Source organism: Chaetura pelagica, unplaced genomic scaffold (genome assembly GCF_000747805.2).
Source record: "Chaetura pelagica isolate M959 unplaced genomic scaffold, ChaPel_1.0 scaffold141, whole genome shotgun sequence".
Taxonomy (NCBI): domain Eukaryota; kingdom Metazoa; phylum Chordata; class Aves; order Apodiformes; family Apodidae; genus Chaetura; species Chaetura pelagica.
Window position 1 is genome coordinate 458272 of NW_009952059.1, and position 27864 is coordinate 486135.

A 27864-nucleotide genomic window follows, 5' to 3' on the forward strand; every position below is an offset into this window, starting at 1 on the left:
GATCTGTGAATGAAAACTTGGATAAGATTCATGTTCTGGCTGAATATATGTATCTAAAAATATATTTTCTATTTCACTTAGGAATTCTGATACTTTTTCATATAAAATCATAGAGTCAGTATAGCCAGAATAATGTTTTGGTGCAATATATATGTGTATGGAAATAGAAATAAATATGTGATTTGAAAGCTGGAAGGTATATGTGAACATGTCTCCACTGGATATCATTAATATATAAACACAGGTCTTCAGTTTAAATGCAAAGGATTGTCCTCAGATCAATAAAATTAAAAAAGGAGATGGTCAGCAGTGTTGTGCAGGGAATCCAAATGTATTACAAGCTGTTAGATGGAGACATCCCCAGAAATGTATGCACCTGGAAGCTAAAAGGCATAGACCACCAGCTGTATTTTAAAACAATTTATTTGTTGTTTGCAGTACATTCTTTTTCACACTCTTCCTACTAGAATAACATAGCAGAGTTAATCTTTGCCAATGAACAAAGTCTGCCTGTTTCCTTCGCGTGTGCCAAACACGTGGTACTGCATAGTCAGTGCTGCTATTTTTACAGCATTGCTTTTAGATGCTGCTCTTAGATATGTGTTATTTTCTTCTAAATTAATAATTATGTCATTTGCATGCCTTTTTGAGTTAACAATTTACTATTATTCCTTCCATCTGCCTGAGGGGTCTTGCCTCAAGTCTTTGGACTCACAACCACATCCATCTCATCCACAGGGGCAACGTATCTTCTAGTTTGCAATATATTGTTTTTTCATTGTAGTTTTTAAGTTTTCAACCACTCTCTGTACAGACGTGATTTTCTTTCCAGAGATCATGGAATGCCTGGTGACCTTTCAAAATGGGAATATGTTATTTAGAATAGAAATACTTGTGGTACTTTTGTAATTAATTCATCCACAACAGCAATGCTCAGATGTCTGGTCATTTCTACTTAGACTGCATGGGAAGATTTATCTGAGGCATGGGATGTCAGTACTTCCCATTGCCAGGGGACTGCCTGGAGCTAATGCTTTGGATATTTTTGCCAATGGGAGTTCTCAGAAGAACCAGGTTTTTAGAAAACCTGTCTGACCATGTCAGTCCTGAATTTATCCTGAGCAGCTTCTGGGAAGTGTCTCTTCCTCAATGGTAAAGAGGCTTGTACTAAATTAGGTGGTGGATCTACTACCCAAAGTTCCTTCTTTGAAAAGAGGAGATTCACAAGAGCAAACTCACTATTTTTAAAAATTTGATGCAGTCTTTTAAATAAGTGTTAATGGCACTCTGAAAAGCCCATTAGAATACCAGTTTTGAGAAGAGATTATCTTATTGTTGTTAGCCCAAGTTTGCTGTTCTATTATTCAACCATAAACTTCTTAGCTTTACAAATTAAATATTAATTTCCTTAATTTTTAGCACCTCTCTGTTATTTACAACACCAGATGTGCAAGTCTCTGATTAACACCTTCATCTGGAATACTTGGTATTTGGGATTCCAGACATGGGAATTTGAGCTCCCAAGCATATTTCATGTAACAGAGCAATAATTATTTGTATTTGAACACCTTCCTGGCTACATTACTGAACTGAATTCCCAATGAACTCCTTTTGATTTGAATCTGTCATTAGAAAATAAATGAAGAGTTGAAGTCTGGTTGCTTTTCACCCAATATCGCCATTTTTATGTTCATCTGGGAAATAGGGAATCCAGTGTTGCAATTGTGCTAAAAAGTCTCAGAACAGTAACAAAATATTTTCCTATACTGATCCATTCTAGTGTTGTGCTCACAGTAGAGCCAAATATTTCTGAAAACAAATCTGTGCTCAGAGGAAAAGTAAGTCAGTAACAAAGAACTGAGACCTATACTATCTATAATATATATATAATATACATATGCCAACAGCCTGCAAGGCAAGCACAAGCCTCTGCTCAGCCTCCACAGCTGCTGGAAGTTGCTAGTTTTGGAAAGCAGGGCTGGAGGACACGATCTACTGTATGACACAGAGAACAGATTGTTCTCTTTTACATGTTTTTCTGTGATTCAGTGAGGTGGGAGACAGGTTGGATGCAATATAAATAACCTGGATCTCTGAGTGTCTCTTAATTGGGACCTTAGGAGGACATAACTCAAATGGGTATCCCTGAAAGAAGCACCCTTGTTGAAGAAATACCTAGTTGTGCCCTAAGCAGAAGGGTCCACGAAGCCAGATTTCCTCCATCCTATGGGCAGTAAGTCCTCATAGCACCCACACAACATGACTCCCACGTGCCCTCCTGCATGTCTTGGTCTCAGCCTTCCAGGGTCCCCAGATATCCTTCTACCTCTGGATATCCCCAGTCCATCCAGCTCCTGTTATTGATGCCAGACTTTCTCCCTGTAGTGTCTCCAGTTTTGTCCTGTACCTGATGCCATTCCACCTGCCACTTTTGGCCAGAGTCCTGTGATACTTAACAATTTTGTCATTTCTTCAGTGGCTGATGGAATTAATTATTCTCCTAAGGCAGTATTTCATCTGTCTATTTCTATTTGTGAGCTGGTATGGTCTTAAGGGATGTATGTTTTCTTACAACACATAAATCTGGCTGAAAATGAAAAGCCATGCAGGAGAAATAACTGTCCTTTGTATGATTAGTGACCCTGCATTTTTTTCAAGAGGTTCACCAGATTCCCAGCATGCAGGAGGCAAGTGAGAATAGTAAAGAATAACATGTCTTCAATAACAACTGTAGCAAGATCTCCCTTAATTCATTTTTATCAATATGTGAAAGGTCTGTGTACTTCGTTTGTTTTGCAGTCCTCTGAAGACATTTAGGACTGTGGGAAGAGTGCAAAGAAACATTAGACAAGGAATATAATATTTCAGTGTTTGGTGAAGCCTCAGGAAGGGAAACCTGCCCCATGTGCTCTGGGATGGAGCCCATGGGCATTTTGATCTTGATGGAATGTTTTTTAGCTTTAGACTAAAGAGTCAGGCTTTATCCTTCCCTTGTAAGCTGTTTTGCACGTTATGGATGCACCAGTTGCATCTCTGTAATTAATATTGAAACAAGTGTTTTTTAAGCAATGGGGTTAATTTCGCTATTTGAACATTTCACTGTGTGGCTTGTAAAGCAAATATAGAGGATGAGGTTCCAGATTCTCATATGGCTCAGCTCATCCACAGCTGCTGGCAACAGCCTTTGGGAACAGTGGGCAACTAAAGCAGGTTAGGGCAGGCTGCCCAAACCTTAACTTAGTAATACACATTACATGAAAGCAGAGAACTGAAAAGGTGGCCTTAAAATCATCCTTTTCTGCATTATGTGGGATCTTTTAAAACAAACATAGCTTTCATCGTAGAATCTCATATGCTGTTTCAGATTTTACTCTTTTAGATTTTAAATGTTTTTAAGTTTTCACTGCACTACTTTCATGTAAAACTGTAAGGTACAATTAGGTGATAAGGATAATTTAGGTGATTGAATGATATCTCAATTGAATATAGGCTTTAGAAGACTACACAAGTAGATTTTAGCAAAATAATATTTGTTTATACCAAAAAGATGTAGTACATTCATTAGCTTAGGGTTAAATATAGATTTAAAATAGTTATAAATACTCAATTAATTAAAAAAATAAAATCCATACAATCAATGTTTCACTAGATAATAAAGCACAATAGATTGCAAAAGACAAAGAAAGCATCCTGACCCAAGCACTGGAAAAGGTAGAAAACCAGGACCTAGTTGTTGGCACTATGTCAGGAGAGAGACAATGGATGCTTGTTCTATTATTTATATGAGCTGACTGCTTGGCAGATGCCATGCAGTAACTCTTTATTTAAAATGTAGGAAAAAATAGAATTTGCTTCCCTTTATAATCACACAATGCTAAATACTAATGAAAATGATGGATTTCCTGTAGCTGAGAAGAAAGGATTGTCTTGACCTGCTTTCAGACAGCAAGAAGCTCTAATAATTCAGATCACATAAAACTAAATAGAATTTTAAAAGCATCTTTTTATTCTCTGAGATGCAAAGGAAAGGAGGATGAAAATGTTTATCATAGAATCACAGAATTATAGAATGGCTAGGATTGGAAGGAACCTTAAAGATCATCAGGTTCCAACCTCCCTGCTATGAGCAGGGACACCTCACACTAGACCAGGCTGCACAAGCCTCATCCAACCTTTGAACACCTACAGTGAGGGGGCTTCCAGAACCTCCCTGGACAACCTATTCCAGTGCCTTACTACTCATGGTGAAGAATTTCTTCCTGATGTCTAACCTAAATCTACTCCCTTTCAGTTTAAAACCATTAACTCTTGTCCAATCACAACCCTCTCTGGTGAAAAGCCCCTCCCCAGCTTTCTTGTAGCCCTTTCAGATACTGGAAGGTGCTATAAGGTCTCCCCAGAGTCTTCTCTTCTCCAGGCTGAACAGGCCCAACTCCCTCAATTTGTCCTTATAGCAAAGGTGCTCCAGGCCTTTGATCATCTTGGTGGCCCTTCTCTGGATCCTCTCCAACAGCTCTGTATCTTTCTTGTGCTGAGGGCTCCAGAGCTGTACACAGTACTTCTTTTCCTCAGGCCTCTGGGGTGTTAACTACTCCACACAGCTTGCGTTGTCAGCAGACTTGCAGAGGATACACTCGGACCCACTGTCCATGTCTCCAACAAGGATATTGAACAGCACTGGTCCCAGCACTGACCCCTGATGAACACCACCCATCACTTGTCTCCACTGGGACACTGAACCATTCACCACAACTCTCTGGATGTGGCCATCCAGCCAATTACTTATCCACCAAGTGGTCCCTCTGTCATATCCATGTCTATATGCATTTACCCAAGTTTATATACAGTTAAAATGATAAATCTTAACTTTTACATCTTTCCTAATATGTATTTGCTGTTCTGATGTATCCCTCTATTGTACTCACACCTTGCAACCAAAAAAAAGTTTGGTGTTTTTTAGGACTACGAAAGAAATTTCCCATAAAGTGTTAAGTGTAGGGGCTGCCTCTGCACCCTTCTGCTTTCAGTGCTGTAGCCTTAGATCCATTCTCTGTAACAGACTTGTTTTTTTCAACCTGAGGATTTGTTTTATTCAGATCTTGGTTAAAGAAAGCACTTACACGGGGTCTCAGGTAAAGGTAGTAGATATGGGTACATATGCTCTTGCTTCCATACACAGAAAAGCACGTGTGGCTTTAAATGTTGGTTTAATACAATTGCAAAAGGAGACTTTTCTGTCTTTCCCTGGTGTTTATTTGCTCTTGCTGAGAAGGCTTTTGACATTTCTTCTACATTTTCTATGTCTTAGACTATATTATTTTGAAATGGTTCTTTAAATAAAATTTTAATGTTAACAAAGATACCCACCACACCCTTAGGTGGACTTTTCAATCCCTTTTTCCTGTACACAGTCTCTAGAGATAAATTCAGAGATAAGAGAAAATGCAAGTGTCTCTGGATTTCTTTCTCCCAAATCACCCAGAACAATTTGTGTCAATGCACGGGGCACAAACTGGTATCGCTTTGATTCTCATCAGAGGAGCTGGCAGCACTGCACTCAAATAAAGTGTTCTTAAGCTTGTTAGCACTTCAGCAGGGTGGCATTTCAAGTCCTCTTTTGCAGGTGATGTGGACTATGTATAGTTCAAGTAGAGAATCACCAAGTCGTATTTCTTTTTTAGTTTTCAGTGACAGACAACCTAAAAGTCTTTTAGGAACCCGATTTCAACTTGAATAGTTGTGGTTTAGGAAGGAAAATTCTTTACAGAATTGCTGTAATTGAAGCATGGGGTTAGTAATGCCTTGAACTGACAGTGAGCCTTGACACCTGATACAGTTTTCTTGCATTCAGACCTGTTTCTTCCTCTGTCAGCACTTTATATCCTCTTGCCACTTTTAAAAACACATTTTCCTCTCTCTTGCATTGCCCCAAGCAGATAAATACATCTAGGCTAATGTAAGTGTGAAGTTAATATAAAGAGGAACCTTATTACCTCTAAGTTGTTTTTCTTTCTAAGCTCTCACTTTACATGTCAGGATGTTCCTGTTCCCTCCCATTTGTCTTTTATTTCTCACCCCTTTGGAAAGATTAATTCCAAGTGAGGAATTACCTCTGGGGACACACAGACCATGCATCTTGCCTTTTGGCTGACTGGCAGGTTAGATTTTATTAGATACTTGTCCTTTAGCTGGAAATAAATAGCATTCAGTGACAAAGTGGGAAGGTAGACTGGTGTAACACCAATTATTAGTTAGTAAGAACCTTCATCTAAGCAATATTTAACTACATTAAAGGCTGTTCAGAAACTTTTGAAAAACAGCACAGATGTCAGTTAATGGATATAGGTGTCAAGAAGCAACGCCCATAATAAATTGCTGGATAATTTTCTTTCACTAGTACAGTCTTGCTCAGGCATTACCATTATTATTTTACTATTATTACTATAAATATTATGTAGTTTTTAGACCTGAGTATCAATGTCTTTGGATATGTTACATATAAAAGGGAAAAACCCACATTCATGATCCTTTCCCATTAATCTCACCTGTCAGGTATGAACATCAACAAAGAAAGTTCAGTAGAGAAAAGCTGTTTTGCACTTCTTTCTAAAAGTAGCTGAGTTCATGCATAATTGCACTGCATTATTGTCATTTGCCCCATGAATAAAGCATAAATACAGAGAAAAACTTGCAGATAATACTGGAAAGCTGACAGAAGCAATAGCCTTAATAAGTCTCTGAAGCTGCACAGGCAGGTGCAGAACTCATGCATCTGCCCATTGCAAACCTGAACGTGAGCATGTGCTGTAGGAAGCGGTGCCCTTCCCACACAGCACTGCTGTCCCCAGGGTGCAGAGAGCTCCTGCTATGGAGCAGCAATAATTGGCTCCTAGTCTGCATTCTCAAGCCAGGGATGATAGACACAGAAAGATGCAGATCATTCAGCAGGCTGCTGGCGCTCTCCCCAAATCCCCTTTTTCTCACACGCATGCCGAGATGGGGTGAACAGTACACGGGTTGGTATTAATGGTATTATTTAATATTTACTTGCATTCAGGCTCCTCTCTGCATGTGGTCTGTGTTTCGAGGGTTTGCCCCTATCTGCCTCATAAAGGAATTCTATGGTTGTTGTTGTTGCTTGCATCCTGATTTGAATCCCAGGCTGTTGCATAAACACTATCCCTGAAGGCTCAGTCCACTGCTGATGTCAATTTCTTTCTCACTGTCTGCAAAGCCCTTTTTTCCATCCTGCTAGCCTGGGATACAAATGTACAAAGAACCTTTTGAGCCTTAGGTGGTGGCATTTTAGTGTGTGTGTGTGGGAGCACCAAGAGCGATGGATTTGTGCTCAAAACATGGAATTCCCACAATGAAACATATTTGCAAAATCTGTCTGTTTGTTCTGGGTTGTACCCAAAGCTGGCTGTGGGGTGCCCTGCCATTTAATCTGCTAGAGGAAGTCACCATATCTGGTCCTTTTAATGAAGGATGGGGTGCACTGAATGAGATAAAAGTTCTGCAAGGAATGGCTGGATGCTGGATAGGTCTAGCAGCACTGACACATGGGCACATGTTTGGTTTTGGAGATTGTTTGGTCTCCATCTGACTTTTGTGTCCATGTCCATGAGGAAATTTGCAGAAATATAAGTAGTGATAATGATTTCTTGCATATTTTTCACAAGAGACATTTAAGAAAGATGTTGTTTCATGCTTTTAAGTAAGACTTAAAATCTCAGCTTTCTTGCCCTTCTTTTTGCCCTGGGGTAAGGTATTTGTTTCTTTTTCACTCTGTGCGCAGTGTGGTCACGGGTCATGACAGCAGATGGAAAACACTAATGAAGAGCTGTGGCATGATGTTTGGCTGTGTTGGAAATCCTAAAAAAGTTTCCATGGTGCATGTGGTAGGGACTGCAGCCAAAACCTCACACTGGTGATGCCATCCCAGGGCTGCTGTTGCCAAAATACTGTTGCTACATGCAAAGTGAAGCTCCAGTTTTTCATGTGTCTCTGTCCAAGCAGGCAGAAAAATGTGATACAGCCTCCTTCCCATGAGCAGAGGAAGAGAATGCCCTAAAACCCATAGGAGCGTCAGGTGGCCATAGTTATGTGTTTCTGGGCACACACATTGGTGACAATGGAGCTTTTCTGAGTGAGCAGGAAGGAAATTAGTTCCCAAAGAAGCTTTCATTTACTCCTGTTTGTGCTCTGACAATCTGATGTGTTTTACCTTCAGGAGCCACCATATGTGAAAAAATTCACGTTAGATGCATTACTTCTCTTGTTCTTCCTCATCAGTGTAACTAGTTTAGCAGCCAAGAAAAAAGATACCTAATTTGAACTTTCTTTTTGGATCATTCCTTCATGCTCCTTCCTGATATTTCCATAAGCAAGTGAGGCATGATCCATCAGAGACCACACAGCTGGCTGGGAAATCACACTCATGAAGTTGCTCTCAATGTCTTACCGTTGAATGAGGAGAAGCTATTTCAAGGAGTTCATATGGATCTATCTTGAGCCCATTGATGTTAATTATTTTCATTACTGACTGAGGGAAAGGATAAAGAACAGGAATGAATAGTGTATAGAAGTCTAGACAGATATTGAAAGTACTTTGGCTGCAAGAAATCAGACTTCAAGGGCAACAGGAGCAAATACTGAAAGGTTTTGAAATTTCCAACGTAAAATTGAAGTTGTGAAGTACTACACTTAAAAAAAAGGATTAAATGAGCAATTGTAAATTAAGGATAACTAGCACTGTTAGCATGGAACTCTGTAAGAGAAAAACAAGTCAAATTGCATTGTATCTCTAGCTGATTATGAAAAAGAAAATGACAACTTTTTCTCCATGGTACATTAGTTGGTCCGTTAGCTGAAGAAGAACAACTCAACTGGCAGCTTACTTGTCTCTCCTGTTGTTTCCAGAGAGGATTTCTGGACACCTGTTCAATCTCTACATTTCTATCAGCAGCATATAACAGTACAGCCATTGCTATTGCATATAGGATTGTGTGACATAATTTCACAGGGCACCAGCTCTGTGACCATTTCTTCTGTCCTGCTCAGAGACAGGTGCACATTCTCAGGCAGAATGATGTACTTAGCTTTGTGATATACTACAAATTATTCTATGAATTTAAAGGAATGCAGAAAGAAGAGCACAGGAAGAAATGGGGCTTCTGATTTGGTTAGTCATGCATATAGATATACATGTGCATATATCAGTACAGTACATTATTGATTGTTGTACTTTTTATGTTCACAGGGCTACAGCTACTCATAGGGGCCAAGTTATATTCAAGGATGCCTTAGCACAACAGCTGTGTGAACAGGGAGGTAAGAGCCACCATCCTGTAAAAACATACCTGGCAAATGTGTTTTTCCATTGTACATGCATGTCAGTGTTACTCATCATGAATGCTATTTCATAGAAAACCTAGTATCAGGATCTTGTTTATATTCTTAAAACTAATACTTTCATTGGCTTCATACTTCCCATCAGTAATCCAGAAACCCCCCTAGTCTCTCTGCTAAACTTTGGGGAATACACAACAGTTAAATGAAATCCTATTATGTTATACCCTTACCTAAAATCAGCCTGTAACAACGAACATTTACTTTTTATCAAAACCACAAGCTCAATTTTAACTCTCACTGTAGTAACTCTAAGTAACAAATGCAATATGCCTGCAGCAAGAGCTTTGTTTACCATCCAGCTCACACATCTTTCTGAAGAACATGCCTTCTCATTTTGTAAGGTAGACCATCGTTTTTGCTTGTCATCTACAACATTTGATCCCTTTTATAGCTAAATATTATGTTTGACTTATGCAAACTTTAAAAATCTAATTGCTTGCACACCTTACCATATATATCCTTTTGATAAGTAACCTGAAAACAAATGCCCTGTTGTGAGCTGTTGTCTGTAGACAGTGCACTGCTTTGAACCTGCTTCATTAAAACAGTGGGAAGGAGAGAAGGTATCTCTCCCTTTTGATGCAGGATTGAAAGGAATTTCTGTGCTTATCCAGTTTTGTCTGCAAAATTCCAGTGATATTTCCATGTGAAAAGAGGCAGTGAAATATGAGCCAACCAGTCTAAAATAAATATTTTAAAATTAGAAATGTATTGTAAGACTAAAGAAAAAAAAAAAATTAATCCCCCAAAATGCATATTTTTGGGGTATTAAAGCTATGGCTTTCTTTGCTTTGGGGGTTTTTTTGTGTGTGTTTTTTTTTTTTTTTTTCCTGTGAGTTTGGGAAAATCTGAGTTTTTGCAATAAGATGCTGACAATATGTCAGGAGCATATACTGAGTTATTCATATGAGGTATGAATTGTACCTCTGATATTAAGGGAAAAGTATTTCGATTTTCAGTTTCAGTATTTGGGTTTTCAGTATTTGAATATTTCAATCATAGGAAGGGAGATCCAGAGTTGTGATTGAAGATGTCAGCTAACAAGCTGGGAAGTTAATTAGAAAAATGAAATGGTGCTGACAGTCAGAAGAGAGTGTTATAATGAGCTGAATAGAAGGTAATTTTGTCAGACATGTATTGGTATTTTTACTGTGTGCAAGGAAAAACATCTGGAGAAATTAACAAAATGCGTTTGTTATTCAGAACAGGAGATAAATTATACTCCCCTAATGTGGGTGTGGAAGAGTAGTGTTTCAGTGATGACTGGAAAGGGGTTGGGGAACAGAAGTGCTGGCAGAACCACCATGTGGGATGTGCTGAGGAGGCTGGTGAGGGGATCCCACACAGGCTACTCAGTGGATGGACACAAGTCAAAAGTAGGCAAATTGATATGCAAAGTCACCAGCATAAAATTATTGAAAATCTTATAAGCAGATTAAATTGTCCAAAGCATGGCTGCACAGTGAAAGCATCATAGGCAAAGGCAGTTTGTAGTGGCCAGAACAGCTGGCAGTGACCAGCATGACAAAAACTAGATGGAAGCGAGCTAGAAGGAAATAGGTAGCTATCAGTGACAGAACTGGCAGCATGGTCAAGAATATGAGCAAAGCAACAGGATTTCTCCCTGCTGGAAGAAAATACCTTGATAAGCAGAGACTAGCAAGTAGAAATCCCTCCATACAGGCTTTGAAAGTACTTTCTTCCAACCTGCTGTTACCAGGAGATTTTAGTAGGAGGGCTGCCAGAAGAAATCGTAGTTCTTTCACCCTTCTTGGCTTTAAATTTCTCCAGTTTTGGAGCATAACCTCACCTCAAATTAACATTATAGCAATACTTATGTTGCTTAGAACAAGAAGTCATTATGGTACTGTGTGCTGTCCCCAAGTTCACAGGGACTCTACAGGCCAAGGAGAAAGTGAGATTTGTTTATCAGTTGTGCGAAGAGAATAAAAGATGCCAAGATGCGTCACCCTTGGGCCTTCACTGGCTGCTCAGCTGTGACAGTCATTTTGCCTCGTCCTCCAGCCTGGACAGTGATAGCCATGTCCTGGACCTCTTCTGAAAGGGCCTCCAGCTTCCCCACCTTGTCACAGTCTCTCACATCCTCATGACTTTTGTGTTTCCTGTGATTTTCCCAGCAAATCTCTTTGCTTTATACAGTCAATTCAGAGACTTTTTGGATTTGACTTCTCCAAAATATTTGATGTCACTGCGGTAACTCTGCAAACATCAGCTTTGACTTAATCAAGGATCACCCAAAGGTGCTGGTCTACAAGCAGTTCACAGTGTACAACAGCCATCTAATTAGTCATCATATTGTCCTATAATATAGGTGTGTGAGCTTCTCAGAGGTTCTCTTGGTCCTTCTCCCAGATTTTTATCCTCACCAAAGCTTCCCTCCCCTTAGTTTCCCACATTGACCACAATTTTAGTGACCCAGCAAGTCAACCACCGAGTTGCCGTGGCCCTTCCTCCTGTCTATTCCAGCACCAAGCTCTCCTCTACCCTTTTGTTCTTATTCCTTCAGCATTAGTGCATTGCATTAGTCCCCCTAAGCAGTGTGTGCTATTATAACTATACTACTAGGAATAATTTTCCTATTAAATTAAAAAATGCTTTCTTTGAAGCAAACTTCTCTTCCTTTGTTCCATGAAGACAATCCCAGTTTCATCAATACTATTAATGTAAATAAAGGATTCTTTCAGAAGGAACGAGTGAATTGATTTAGATTTAAATATCATATTAAGACATATGCAAAACAGCATGGTAGATTGATATAAATGAGGCTTTATGGTCTGTTTCTGACCCTAAACATTAGTATACTGAAAAGCTGTAGTGAATTATGTGACTTATTAAGTCAAGAAAATAAAACCACAAGGCAACTTCATAGATTGATTACAGGTTATCTTTTAAATATGTATGTTCACTGGAGATTATACCAGGCTTCATAATAATTAATACAAAGGATATACACGAAGCAAGGAATATCAGAAATCATGTTCGATGTGGCTGTCCAACCTCACATGTGCTTTAGTAAATCCTAATAGTGTTAATGGGATTTTAGCAGGGAAATGAAAGCATAGTTCTTATTTTGAAGAGAACTAGATAAAGGACAGTGTTGAGGGATAGCAATGCCAAACAAGCAGCCCTATGTATAATGTAAATGGAATAATCAATGATGCCACAGGGAAAGACAACTAGAAAAGTAAAATAATTGCTCAGAAAGATGTGTGTTCGGCATATAATAAATATTTCAGGAGGTTAGAAATGTCTTTGAGAATTGGTGTAAGCCTTAAAGCCTCCAAATTTTATTGGATCTTGAAGTAAGGAGATAAAAATGAGAAGACGAAAGAGCTAATCCAGACAAATAGGCAAGAAAACAAAGAATGTATAAGCCAGGACAGAAAAGACAGACATCTTATAAATACTCTTAAGGTTAAATAAGGTTGTTAATGGCTAATTATAGTCTTGCCACTAGTGTAACCTTTAATTAATAATTTATTCAACTTAGCAAAATAGCAAGATTACTGGAAAATAAGGTAAACATTACTGTGCAGATTGAGGCATATTTATTCCTGGGCTGAGTAGAACAAAAATTATACATTAACAGTAGCATAATTAAAATGGAGTTGGCAAAGCATCAGTCCTAGCTGCATTCCACTGTAGAACATTGTAGTTCAAGTTCAAGTCTCCATGAGTACAGGGGTGCTTCTGGGAGGAACAGCTCATGGTGCAGAGCTGGGTGCAGCCAGCACTCTCATCACACAACTCCACCTGCGTTTACCACTCCACAAAGGGTGCTAAAGTGTTAAGGAGACCATTTCTTTGGTACAATATGCAACTTTGGACCAGCAGTGCAATTCTTTGGAATTAGGACCACACTGGGAGATTTGTGAGTGAGTAATTTAGTTCTGACTGACTAGAAGAGAGCCTCAGAACAGTCAGAGCTAAGAGATGGAAAAGATGAAGGATGTTGTTCCCTCTTAGTGTAAAATCATTTCTTGCAGCATAGTTCCCATAATCCTATACAATCTCCTACTCAATGCCACAAAGTATAGGACTGGGATTCTTTTCTTGGGAAAGCACTGTACGGTCTGACAGATGTCTCCATGTGAAAGTAAATCCCGACAATTGGCCCAGATTCTCTTTTATTTCATAGTTTCTGCCTGAACGTTTGTGGAAGGCCTTTTAGGCATGTTTTATACCTTGTAAACATGGAATTAAGAATACTCTGAAAAACAAATACAGAACAGATTGCAGGCTCTCAGGCTTGACCGGAGCAGTATTTTACAGAGCAGAGGACTGGAGTTCAGAGCTGGCATGTTCCTTGGCTTATGTGTCAGCAAGAATAATGCAGCCCTCAGGCAAAGCCCTTGCTCTCTCTTGGGACATGTTCAGCTTCTATCATTCAATAGCAACTTTGTTTACCAGTAGAGAGAAAGTATTGGCAGGAACCTAAATAAAAGCATTCATTTCCTTTTTCATCTTCATCTGGCTGCTAATGACCAGGAGATTAGACTTCTTCATAATCTGCAAAATAGAACATACCTCTCTGCATGTTTTTTGTGGTGAATTGTTGAGCAGCAGCTAATGGCTGCTGATCTCTGACCAATGGTTTTGTCTGGGAGCACTGGAGAATTTCTGTTTCTATAATTCACTTTTATTTTATATTCTAAAAAAAAAAAAAAAAGTTTGGAGGAAAGGAGGGGAATTTCCATTTATTTTCCACTGAGTTTTAAAAATAATCTCTTGTGCCATATTCTCTACCTGTCCCTGCACAGAGGCTTGACCCCACAGATCTAGGAAATATGGGTACGAGTAGTACAAACTGATGCTGATGGAAACTGTGTTTAATTTGCATTATGCTGGCTCTTTTTATCTGAATGGAGACTGGTTTTGCTTAACATTTAACCGTTACCATATTTGATTGTTTTGGTTCTTATTTTTCCACTGACATCTGGACCTTCACCAAATCTTGTTTCCTTCCTCATATTCCACCTCTTCTATCTGACAGTGACATTCCCTTCTGATTTCCCTCCCTTCCAGTTTAACCAAAACAGGGCATATTTTTCTGTTGGTTTAACCTTTCAGTAGCCTTACTCCATCCATAGAAAATTCTAACCTTTTACCCCAAAAGATGCCTTCATTCTCCCTCATCCCATTGACACAGAGCCCCACAATGACCCCATTGACTTCTGAATTCCCCATTACTTTCCTCAAGTTTCTCACGCTTCCAATTCCACTGTGGCCTTTCTCTCTCTGAATCACTTTGTATTGTGTACTTTCTTCTGTGCTTTTCCTTGTTGACAAGGCAAGGATCCTACATTTTCTTACATTTTCTCATATTGTATTTGCTCATGCCTCTTAGATGGTGAACTCTGTTGAGCTCCATTTCCATTCTTTGCTTAGTACAATTTGTCTCTTGTAAAGCTCTGTATATACCCAGGGTTCTAGTTAAAAATCAAACAATAAATTGTCCTACTTCACTTTTTAAAAAATAAATTATGTTCTTATTGAAGTTAAGGTTCATTTTGGAACCATACAAATACTGATTTTTAACTTTAAAACCCTCTAACAAAGTGCCTAAGGAACATCTAAGAAAGTAAGTCATAGTTTCAAATATGAATTAAGATGGCCTTTTCTCCCCCCTCAGACTGAAGTATTATGTCATTTTTTAAAACTGGGGATGTTTTTGTATTTGCCTTGTATAGCTACTCTGTTCCATATCCTTTTTTTTTTAAGCTTTGTCATGTTATGCAAGAAAATGCCCTTTGACTTCAGCCATACTGTATGGCCTGCTGTGCAATCCATATTGTTTTAAAATAAGTAGTTTTATAAGTTCATTTTAAAAGGCAGATCTCAAAATATTTGAAAACTACTTCAGATGGTTTTGTGTGATGTTCTAAATTTCTGTTCTTTTGGGGACCTTATCTACCACATTTAAAGATCAACACAGTGCTGTCTTGCAAGGAAATATAAAGTATAATATACAAATTATTCATAAGGAGATTAAAGTCTAGGTTTATCACTCATTAAATGGTACCTTCACAGTCTTTTGAATTACAAATTAGATGAAGGAATACCTGAGGCAAAAGTGCTTAGGCTTCTCAGATCCTGTAGAGATTTAGGAAACATAACCCTTCCTCAACATAAAGTCTTTATTTGTTAGAACAACCTATTGTCCATCATTGTTTGCTTATCGCAACCTTAAGTTTTTTTTAACGAGTGATCAGTAGCACTACTGTGTATCTGCACAAGTTTCTTCCCTTCAGTCCATTTACAAGCAGTTTTGGTTTGCAATACACTGTGCATACAACTGAAGAGCTGTATTAGGAAAAATTCTCAAATCAAATTTTTTAATTCTTTAATCACATAAACAGCTACTTGTATAAAAATTAATGGTGAAGTCAAAGGAGTTCAAAGATTCAAAGATTCCAAGTTTGTGCTATACCTGTGACTTCAGAATGAATGCTGAAATTTTGCTTAATAACTTCAGAAAGAATTAGTGACTGTATGTATCCTGGGTGGACTGCCTTCCACAGAAAGCCTCTTCCAAAGAGCCACACCAAGTGATCTGTCCTGAATCACATTATCATCTTTAATTTTTCTTTTTCAGGTCTGAGGAGGGGAAGGTCTCTTTAAATTGAGAGCCCTCTCAAGGGCTAATTAAATTTCCTCAGGAGTCTGCTGTGAGGTGGCCTGACATGACCATCCTCCTCATAGATAAGCATTAGCAGAGTGGACCTCAGCCACACCTGTCCTTGCAGGTGATCATCCCTTAGTGATGATCTGGAGCTAATGAAAAGGGATAACACAGGGCATCAGAGATGTCTTATTTTAAGCTTAACCTCTTATAAGATCAGGAATATTTAAAATTCCATGCTGTAAAATTCCATACTTCTTTTCCTATAAACCTGCATTGCTCAATCTGCGGAATAATTTCAGTTAATCCAGTTTAATCTGTTTCTTCTGTGCAAAAAATTTCTAAAGGTTTTCTACAGAAATTTATACATGCCTCCATGGAGAAAAACAATGCCTGGGACTGCAAGGAACAAATGCAGTCTTTTCCTCTGTAGTACCCACCAGTGCAGCCCAGCACTATCCTGGAGTCAGAGCCAAGCTTAATGTACAATTGTAGTTGTATTGCCCCAGATTTAGTACCATCATGGTGAGAGGTCTTTGCTGGAGTCCTGATTGGCATTTCTGCTGGGGAAGACATGAGGCTATGGATAAACTTCTACAAAAAATAGATCCAGTTATCTGCATAAAGAAAAAAACCTTTAATATTTCTTCATGTCTGGGAGTTCTGTTCAGCATCAAACTCTTCAGAATACCTTTGCTCTTCACTGCAGTAAAGCTTTCAGTAGGTCAGTGGTTGTTTCACCATTCTCTCTATATATAAGGTTACTGGATGAAGTAAAACCTGCTGGTCTCCCAAGTTTTAAGTCAGTTAAATAGAAGGTTTCTAACTAAGATAACTCCAGATGGCTTGCCATCCTTTTCTGCTCTGCAGATATCTCAGTTGTTTCTTGCTCAGTCTTCTTAATCACCAACTTCCCCATGAAATGTTGCTGTTTCATTACAGAACGTCACGCCTCCGTGCAAACCCAGTGTTCAAGGAGAAAGTAGGAAGAGAAAAACAAAATGCTTGAGATTTGCATTGGACTTCCTATTCAAATGGCTATGTGTGAGGGCTCTACGCAGATTACTGCATTCATTTTTATGTTTCTTTTTAATCTATTTTAAATTTGTCAGATGTTATGACAGAAATTGCCATACTTCAGTAATTTGTTGCTAGCATGCTGAAGGAATCAGGAGTACTGATAGAATTTAGGTCAGTGCCCAAGGAGAAACACAGACTCATCAAAAGATTCCTGGCTTCAAAAAATCACTTATTTTGGTGTTCTGTTTACCAAAGGAAAACATATGGCTAGAAATATACCTGAGGTACTGAGAGGTAAGCCAGGTAGCTGCTCCCCAGGAGCTTGCTTATATGCACCCTCTTTGCCTCCATGCAAGAGATGTAACTTCCTTTGGATGTAAGACCAGGCAAGGCTATGGATGTAGTAGATACCATGGAGTATCTAGCATGCTATGTAGCCACCTTCTAGAATTCCCCATATGTTTATGTAGCTGTGCCCTTTCAGGTACATTCTGTTTTCTTCTGTATGATCTTACACCAGAACTCTTGTTGCAAAATGTTAGGAGAAGACTACTTAATAAAGTTTTGTTTTTTCACACTCATGTCCCCACGCAGCGTGTCATTGCAATATTCTACTGGTTCTTGGAAGACAAAGACCTACTGGGGAATTGGTTCAGTGGTGCATGTGAAAATGTGCTTTAAAACAAGTGTTTGATTTAGTGATTTGTGGAGTCAATCTGTTATTTGTTGCCCTAGGAATACTAGGATTTTTTTCTCCCAATAATATACTTGGTTGTCCAGTGCAGTATACATGAAAAAATTGTGGCATTTTTGCCTTGCCTAGACTATTTCTGTTGTTCACCTTAATTCCCTTTCCATTTGTCAGTCACTGAACTGCTGAATCTTAATCCAAATTATTTTTAATATCGCACACTCATATACTAGCTGTGATCTTTCTTATCTTGCTGTAAAACCATTTCTGTCTTTCATTTATTATTGATGCTTATTTTAATTAGAGAATATTGTTTTTTCTTTCCTATTGTATTTTTTAACTTTCCGTGTGTATCACATTTTTCATAATTAAACTGTTGGAATAGTTGACTTAAGAGAACATGTACTGTACAATTTGGTTTATGCTGAATTGATTTTTAATGCTGTAATTAAGCCCTGATCATGGAAGATACTAATGCTTTGTCTGTCTTTGTTCTCTGCAGCCCCAACAGAAGCTCCTTTACATCCTCACCTTGGTAGGTGATTTGTCATTCTAACTACTAAAACTCAGAGTCATTAACTTCATTAGAATAAACAATCTGTAAGGTCATATGAAACTAGCTCTCGAGAATTAAATAAAAATGAAGCTAATATAAAATTAATTTAATTATGTCTAATTCTGATCAGTTGTTTTTTCACTGTGATTCTCATTGCTGTTTATTTATTGGCTTTGAGCCCTTGCAGTGCCAGTATTATGTGAAGACCTGTAACCCCCAGCATGTGACAGCACTGTGACACCAGTGCTGGGTCACTGGGAGGCAGGTTTTGTCCCTGTGTGCCTCAGAGGTGCACCCAGGAGCAGAGCATTGCTTATCCTCCTCTCCAGGCAGAGCATGGATCATGCAGCAGAGCTCCAGCCCTGCTCATCTTAACTTGGGCATTGCAAGGTGATCAGTTGAGAACAGATTCTGGTGTCCTGGCTCCATTTGCATAGCAGGTGAAAGTCACCTTATTAATTTAATTCAAGTGTTTGTTGAGAAAAGTCTGTTTAATACAAATACAGTTGCCAAAGTTTTGGGATTTGTTGGGTACATAAATGATGATGCAAATCTTGGGGGAAATACGGAGTCCAAAGCTTGCAGAACAATGGTTAGAAACATTTGAGTAACATAACTCAGTTTATAACCCTTACATGAGCTGATGTTTACTGCCAGCTCCACTGATAGCAGCAGAGAAATTCCAATGAGCTCATGGATTTTTGTCTTTGAGTTATCAGAACAAACCCCCTGGCCATTAGAAGTGTAGTACACTCACCAGGACATCGCATCCCTCCTTCTGCCAGTGTTTCAAAAACCTGGATTCAGAGGGATTTTTTTTTCCTAGACATTCAGAACAACAAGCAATTTGGAACAAAATTTCTTAAAGCATTTAGTATGTACCTGGTGGCTGCATCTTTACATAGGCATTGCACTTCAGTGATAGATTGGGAGACTCCTTAAATGTGTGTGGTACTATGATCCAGAGTAACAAAAGCCTGTAACTGAGAAAACCCTGCTTTTGTTACTAGCATGCTTTAAAAAGCTGATTTCCTCATTTTAGGTGCATTACTTTAGTTCCAGGTGAGTGCTTGGCAAGCACTGGGTGATTACACTGGGTTTATTTTCATAGAGTGCTTTCTTTTCTTTGTAGCTGAAATGCACAGTGACAGCATTATCCTACGAGATGACTTTGACTCTTACCATCAAGAAGAATTGAATCCTACCATGTGGTGAGTTTCAGACTTCTGCTTCCTTTTGTATGCATTTGAGCAAATTAAAACATGTTGCTTATTGTAGTGAAGCATTTGTATTCTATTAATTCCTGGATAACTCAGTTCACATGGGTGTGAGCTCATGTGTGTCTTTGCTCCACTGGGATTGAAATACGTTGTATGAAATATAAGCAAAATATGTTTATATGGAATGTTTATTAATTAACTGATTATTGAGTGGCTGAAAGATTCTAAACCTATTGAAGTGAGTGACAAATTCTCATTGGTTTCAATTTTTTAATTAATTTGAAAATAGAAAGAAAGAATAGAGCTGAGTTCAGTGAACAGCTTTTTATGAAGATTTTGATTCCTTGAAATAATAATTTCACTGAAAAGCTGATCAATTTCAATAATTAAACTTAGTTTCTTCATATTTTTTTTTTAATTCCATGTTAATGTAGTAAATATTTCTGGTGAAGCTAACTATAGTAAAATCTGCTCCTAAACTGAAATAAAATGTTTCCAAATAATTCAAAAGAAAAAAATTAACTGAATTGAAATACCTCCATCCAATTTTCAGCTGCTAAAAATATTTGTTTGATTTTATTTTATTTTTTTCTATTTTTTGTGTGTGTGTGGAAGGCAGACTTTTTCAAAACTTCTGTATTGTACAGGGAGGAAAACCTATCTCTTCCCAGCTCTATGCAGTAACAGGGGTTTTTTGTTCAGTGGGATTCCTAAGCAGGGTCATTCATGTTGTCACAGTCTTCATGCAAAACAGCAAGCACTGGTTGTTATTATTCCTTAACCAGTAGATGCTGTTGGAGAATCTTGGGACACCACAAGCATAATAAGGCAAGTATAATTCAGGACAGGTCAGGTAGAAGCTTTATTAGCTCTGGTCATAGTGAGAGAGCAGTCAGCCAGCATCTCCTTCTCTGCTCCCCCATTGTCTGCCAAGTGAATATTTCTACTGGTCATATTATACCCAGAGAAGCCCATCTGTTGGTCTTAACATTTAAGTTTTGAAGGTTGAAGTTCCCTTTTTTAATATGAGGTTGTTAGTTTTCTATTTCTTCCATTCCTATTTCATAAATTTAATTAATTTGATTGATCAAATTCATAGAAGATACAGAAATATTGTAATGAATTAGTTTATCCAGTTCAGATAAATTCTTGATGGCCATTTTAGCAGTTACCTGCATTTGTTAGTTAACAATACAAATAATATGTGAAATCTGACTTAGTTTTCCTTTTCATTAAGACTTGCCACAGTTTTCCATCTGTGCAGGTCTTTCACAGTTTCACCATCTTATATAAAAAGACTGTGGTTTATGGAATTTTATGGATATTTTCCTTTTGCACATACTTATTGTAATACTTTTTAATATGTGCCTACAATTTTTTCTCCTTTTGTTCCTTTTGTATGATCTCTTTAAATGTTTTTCTGGAGAGATGCATTAAGGACCTGGAATACTATAATATTAAAAAAAAAACAAACCAACCCTCTTTCTTTAGGTGCATGAATAGATCAAGGACTCTTAATGGGTTACAGAATAGCTGCCAAGGTAGATAGCTTTAGCAGCAGTGTGCTAAATGGACTTGAGTGGAAAGAAGTGAGAGGAGGCATTATTTCCCTGCAGATGTCTCATAACTCACACAGGGCCTGTCTGTTGGGAGCCTCCATAATTTATTTATCCATTGCTTTCTTATCTTCAAATTCATCCTTGCTTTATAGAAGTATCAGAAGAGAAATTTCAGACTAAAAGCACCCCCATGTCTCCTGGTTCTTTTGTGCCTGAGATTTGGATTTGGTGCCCCTGGAATAACCTTGGCCCACCTTGGCTGGTGGGTCAGTGCAGGGAGGTGTATACTGGGAGAGAGTCTCAAATCTCAACACAATCCTGAGACAGTTTTTCCTGTAATAACATCAGAAATTCAACATCTTCAGCAATGCTAATTAGAATTGGAGCATGAGTAAAAGAAAACTGTAATGAGGTGTCAGGAGCCCTTTTGCATACAGGGTTTTTACAGTAGCTCTGCCTCTGGTGAAGACCTGCTTGGTGGCAGAAAGCTCATCCTCATTTGATTGTCTAGTGGGAGTTAAATCAAGGATTATTAACAGTTTACACCATCCACCCTAAAATTGCATTTTTCCCCTGGCAGCTGCTAAAATCCCATCTTTACCACAAACAATGGCAGTAACTGCTGGAGCAGTATTTCCAGCCCTGCTCTGTCCCTGTTCTGCTGTGCTCTGAGAGGTGGGAGCAGCTGCCTTGTGTGCACCAATGCTCCACCAGGGCCATGTCAGCAGGGGCCAGTAAGACTAAGCCGCTCGAATAATTTCTGAAACCATTATTTGTATAAAGATGAAGAGAGAAGTGTTTCTATTTTCCTATGATCTTTTCTTCCCAAATCCTACATGACACTGGCTCGGATGTGATTAATATTGTCCCACTCCTCCTGATCCCCTTTCTGGCATGTGCAACTCTGGCAGAGATGTACAGTCCAAGTGCACAAGCAAAGCATTTTAGAGCTTCTGTGTGTCTCATTTTATGAGTCCCAGCGAGTCAGTCCATCACTGGGAGAGGCCTCACATTAAGTAACTATTTTGCACAAGGGCACTGTACAATTTTGAGACTGATTGCCTGTTTTTTATGGATTTCTGGTCTTTCAAATGCAGTAAAAGTTACATCCCGCCCAGCAACCATCTGTTTCTTTGAAGGGTCAGGAGTGGCCACAAGTGTTTGTGGAGCTGCAAGGGGAGGAGAAAGGGAAGGTTGGGATGGGGCTTTTTGTAAACAGAAAAAATCACAGCATCTGGGAATGGAGGTCTGACCTAAATCACAGTTTGTTGATTGAAATAAAATAGAAGAAACTGCTGAAGTGGGAAAGGACAAGGAGAGGAGGAGGCAGCAGGAGAAAGAAGTAGGAAGCAGGGAGGACTTCTGTGTTGGGAATGCAGGAACAGGAGTATGTCTCATCTCTCTCATTTTCTTGGGACTCAGCTACCATGAGCATTTTCTTGTGTGGTGTGTCCAACTCATTTTAAATTTTTTTTCTTCCAGTGAGCAACCATGTCAGAATATGATTATTTCCAAAGTCACCAGCCCACAGGCACAAGCCTGTTTACTTAAGCAAAAATTTCCTCATTTCTTGGGTTTCATTTGCCACCAACTTTACAAAGACCTCTTTGGCTTGTGGAACACATATGCTTCACACATTCATAAATGTCCAATTTCATTTATGTCTAACAAATATTAGTTGTGAGAGTTAAGGCTGGTAAGTGACTCCCACTCCCTGGTACATGTGACACCAATGCCATACCAGGCAGCTCACTGCTGACTCATAGAACTAATTAGACAATAATATGTAGTGAATTTTTCAGTGACAAGTCTAACAGTACTTGTGTCTGCTGGTCCATGAGACTTGCTGAAAACCGGCAGGAGTGTGTTAGTTCAGAGGGCTGGAGCACCTCTCCTGTGAAGACAGGCTAAGAGAGTTGGGGCTGTTCAGCCCGGAGAAGAGGAGGCTCCAGGAAGACCTTACAGCAGCCTTCCAGTACCTGAAGGGGCTACAAGAAAGCAGGGGAGGGACTTTTTACACAGGCATATAGTAATAAGACAAGGAGTAATGCTTTTAAGCTGGGAGAGGGTAGATTTAGATTAGATATTAGGAAAAAGTCTTCACTGTGAGGGTGGTGAGACACAGGCAAGGGAGGGTGAGACAAGGTTGCCCAGGAAAGTTGTGGATGTCCCATCCCTGGAAGTGTTCAAGGGCAGGCGGGAGGGGGCTTTGAGCAACCTGGTTTAGTAGAAGGTGTCCATCTCATGCAGTGGGGTTAGAACTAGATGACCTTTGAGGTCCCTTCCAACTCAAACCAGTCTGGAGTTCTGTGACTCCACATATCTACAGATGTAAATGTGGATGTCTTGCCTTTAATATCTAGTCATATCTGGAAGGCTGTGTAGGTCCCTGAGCACCTGTTTCAGTGACTGTCTTGCCTCTGTGTAACTTCATAAATTTGCAGAGGAGAGTATTTAAAAGGTGGTATATAAGAACTGGAACACGCCAAACAGGAACGAATCTAGAAAAAATATCTTAAATATCCTGTTTAATCTTATGGTAAATTATTTAATGTTGAGACAAAAAGGGAGGGAAAAGAAGATGCATAAATTAGTAAAGAAGAGATGTTGGTATTAGTGTATGTTTCTGTATAAAACAGTTTTAACAGTGAGGCTGTAGACAACAGGTGATTCAGGACATTCTAAGAAGAAATACTCTGTGCAGAAGCTCGTTGCTGGCTGAAGTCTGCTTTGCAACTTGATGCCATGTTTCATCTCAAAGCTTGTCAGCAGTCCAAGCAGCAATCACTTACAGAAGACATACTCTTCAAAGATGACTTGAAGAAAAGCTGAGCGTGTAAAATCAATCAATTAGAAACGCCCCATCACTTGTTCATGGCATATGAGAAATGAAGATTCAGTGATACCGCGATATTTCCAGTGGCAAAGAGGTGGACGAAAGCTTTGTAGCAGGAGAGAGAAGTCCTAAAGTGGTTTCCAAATTGCACTAAAACCGCAGGATTAAACTTCAGAAAGATTTATGTTTAAATATGAAGCTTGAGATGTTTATCTTCTTTATATTCCAGACATCACAAAAGACATCAGTCAATGTAATGTCCACAATCTCAGGTATTGTAGAGGGAAACAAGATGACAAATAGGGATGAGGAAACAGCAGATGTTTCCCCTTCAGCAAAGTGAAAAACAATAACAGAGAGAGGTGGGACTCTCTAGCCAGAGGTGAGAGTGATGGTAGGTCTGCAGGCAAGACAACTAGATGAGTAAGACGCACAGCAACAGTGGCAGTGAGTACCAGCTGTGAAGAGAAAGCTGAAGTGATTTTAATGCTCTAAGATGTTAGACTAGGCAGGTGAGAAAGATGATGCAAAATGCTGCACCCAGCCAGGGCAATTCATAGTATTTCCTGCTTGTATAAATGGAAATTAACCTTCCTGTCTGCACCTGGAGAGGAGCAAATTTGGTCGTTTCTAAGCACAGAATTCGATGATGATGCTGAAAGGAACAGCACATTAATTTTCTTGCTCTTCATGCATTCCTGTCAAGCTACTGAGCATTTTATTGTCAGAGGGAATACATTTCAAAGAGAGCACAAAAGTTTGAATCAGGATTATCAACAGCCATCCAATTTCCTACAAGAGGAGTCATCCTAGAAAAGGTGAGTGATGGTGCAACAGCAGTACTAGAAGGACAGTGTTCCTGGATTTTCGTAGACCACATTCCAGAAGTAGAAGAGATGAACAGCTGAATCACTTTGCATCCATTGAAATATGAAAATTACGAAACTAAAATGTCCCTTGGAGTATGTGTACTGTCCTTTCATGAGGGCATAAGTGGTCCCAACATAAGCAAAGTTTACCTGCCATCTCTGCCTCTCCCTGGACACATTAGGAGTTCAGGCAGATACTCTACTATAAATGTAGGAGCAAATAATTAAAATAATGCTCATAAACAGTGAGAATCCTACAGAATTCTAGTTATTCTTCTAGCTTGTATTTTTGTGTTCTTCAGCTATCAGAGATTTAAGAATCAAGTGAAATTTAGACAGTGACACATTCTCCATTAACTCTGTTTCTGTAATTTCTTTTTTATACACTTCGGTTGACTCACATTCTCTCTTCTTGCCCTATATTGAGAAATAAAATGATTGGCCAGCTGTGGCTTCCCTAAATAAATACTAAGTCATTGAAGTTGATGGGAACTACATTACTTTATCAGACTATTTAATTTTGCTGCCTAAATCCAAAATACTAAATGCTATCTATGTGAATTGCGGAATTACTTTATTGATATGCTCATACAGGAAAAAAACCTCAAGGATTTTTTACCTTTAATAAAATCTCAGAATAAGTGAGAGATTTGGAAAGTAGGAAAGAGGCATTAATCTTTGATTTCTGTAATGGACGTGGGCCTAAGAAAGCCAGTCCTGTGGTGAATTCACCCAGGACCAACTGAGGAGACCTAAAATAACAAATGCAATGAATTATTCACCATATCTATGCACCTGAAAACCTAGTATCTATCACTCAGCACAGCTTAGCACTCACAGACCTGCAGGGTATTGCATGCTGCCCAGAGTTAACCCCCTCTGCTAAAAGTTCCCTGCACTTTGCTGTCCTGGGAAGGTCTCCCAGGAGCCAGTGGAATGGTGAGGAGCCCCAGCCTGCTGCTCCCTGGGGAGCAGAGCAGGAGGTAGCTCCACTAAGTTAAATAGGTATTTTAAAAAATCATTTAAACGGTGTTTCTAATCACTACCTGGGTTCACAACAGCCCATCCTCCCTTGCTCAGACCATTTGGACACAGGGCACTGGCAGGGAAAAGCTGCCCCAGCCCCATGGCTTAGCTGATAATCCTTTTTCTGGAGATTCCATTTGCCATGCCCAGGACCATGGTGGGCTGATAGTTTTCAGACACTCAGGAAGAGAAAAGTCCTGCTCTAAGCAGTTTACAGAAAGGCTTGCAGAAGTTTAGCTGAGCTTATTAATGGAAAGACAAACAAGCAAAATACATTGAGGAATGAGGTGGCAGGTGGAGGGGGGGAAGCAGATGAGGAAACTTGCATAGGAATCAGCTATGATCATTAAAAACTCCATCATGTGTGTTGACAGCAGATCCAGATCTCCTTGGGATTTTTTCTTTTCCATCCAATTTTCCGGGAGATCTTCCATCCAGAAATTAGCCAGAGAATGAAAAGTCAGAAGAAAACCAAACCTTTGAAACTACTAAACTACATCTAGGCTGTATGTACAGGAATGTGTATTTTGGCAGCATTATACATCAGAAAGAGTGGCCAAATCTCAGGCATTCTGTGTGAGAGAAGCCAAAGAAAAAACTGCCTAAACCTCCGTTATACGAGTCCATTGTGCTTAAACTGCTAAAAATATCAATTATCAGAGCATAGACAAAAATCAAGAAGAAATAAGAAGGTTTGGAGTGAGGTCACCCTTGCTTACAATGGAGTTACTCTGGGAACAGATGTGAGCCTGTAGGCTCAGTTGAAGCTGAGCTTTGGATGCCTGGAGGCAACGTTGGTCAGCACGGTTGGAGGCAGTTTGTCAAGGCCTGGCAGCATCTCAGAGATTGTTTGCAAACCTGCTGATCATTCCAAGAGCTGACACCCTGATGCCTGAAGGTGAGGGAGAAGGCCTTGGCTCTGCACACAGGCTGTTTGCAAACTCCTTCATATCAAATTAAGAAATATCAGGAGAGGTGCAACTACTTTGCTCAGCAGCACTTACCAGCCTCTCTGAGATTTTTTTTTTCATCATGTTTTTTCTCAAAAAAAGTGTCCAGAGGGGTAACTCTGTGTTACCAGGAGTATGGAATATGGCAAATATGAATAGAAAGCAGAGACTAGAGCCATGTCACAGCAGCTGGGCTGTAGTAGCCTCTTGGTGCCCCGTTTTGGGCAGGGTCTGCAGCCTTGAGTCTGCCCTTTGGGGTGAAGATTCTTGCAGGCTGGGGAAGGGGCTGATCCTACCCCCTTCTCCTGGGCTGTTCTGTGTGGGAACTCTGTGGCGGGGCGGTGGGTTTACATCTGGTGTATCAACTGTGCAGTAAAGACTTTGAAAGAAGAGTAACTTTAGGGTAAATTATATATGTAAGAATACACCTTGGTTTCCCCGTGATGTGATGTTTTGCAGTCAATGATCAGAGATGCTCCCTTTTGGACAGGGGACCATGTGCAGAGAGCAAGGACTTATTCACAAGGGCCTTTCTTGAGAGGCAGCTCTAGTGCATCCTACATGAAGTTGCTGAACCTTGACATTCAGCACCACGATAACCGAACTGTCCAATTTGTCTGAGTGTCAAGCTGTTGAGGGCCTTATTTCACACGTTACAAGCCAAATGAAATCTCAAACGTGCGGATTTTCACTTTGAACACGGTGTGTTCTTCCCACAGGTCTGAATGCAGCAACTGTGAGGTTGGGGAGCAGTGTGGAGTGATCATGCACGGCAACGCTGTCGCTTTCTGTGAGCCATATGGTCCCAGGGAGCTGGTAAGTGAAGGCTGGCTCATCTGCTGTGCTGAGGCTGCAGGCTGCAAACCCAGGCTGCAGAGACCTTGGTGTGCTTTGAAGGCTTGGTGTTCAGCTGAGAGGCTCTTAAGCAAGGCAACAGGGCCATAGAAAAGCACCCCAGAAACATCCTGGTGTGTTCTAAAACTATAGATGCTAACCAAGAGTATTGCAATAGTTTGCAAGGAAAAGCCTCTTGATCTACTGTGCATCCAAGTTATTTAAAGCATTTGAAAAAGACTGGAA

At 39.5% G+C, this 27864-nt stretch overlaps 1 protein-coding gene across 1 annotated transcript in view; it reads left to right on the plus strand.

Moving 5' to 3' along the window:
• The window catches only part of RELN (reelin), a 257122-nt gene that overhangs the window by 70754 nt on the left and 158504 nt on the right, over positions 1–27864 (plus strand). The window contains exons 5-8 of the mRNA XM_010004142.1: positions 9263–9333; positions 18271–18303; positions 19457–19535; positions 27504–27600. Of these exons, the coding sequence (XP_010002444.1) occupies positions 9263–9333; positions 18271–18303; positions 19457–19535; positions 27504–27600 (280 nt within the window). The remainder of the gene's footprint in view (positions 1–9262; positions 9334–18270; positions 18304–19456; positions 19536–27503; positions 27601–27864) is intronic.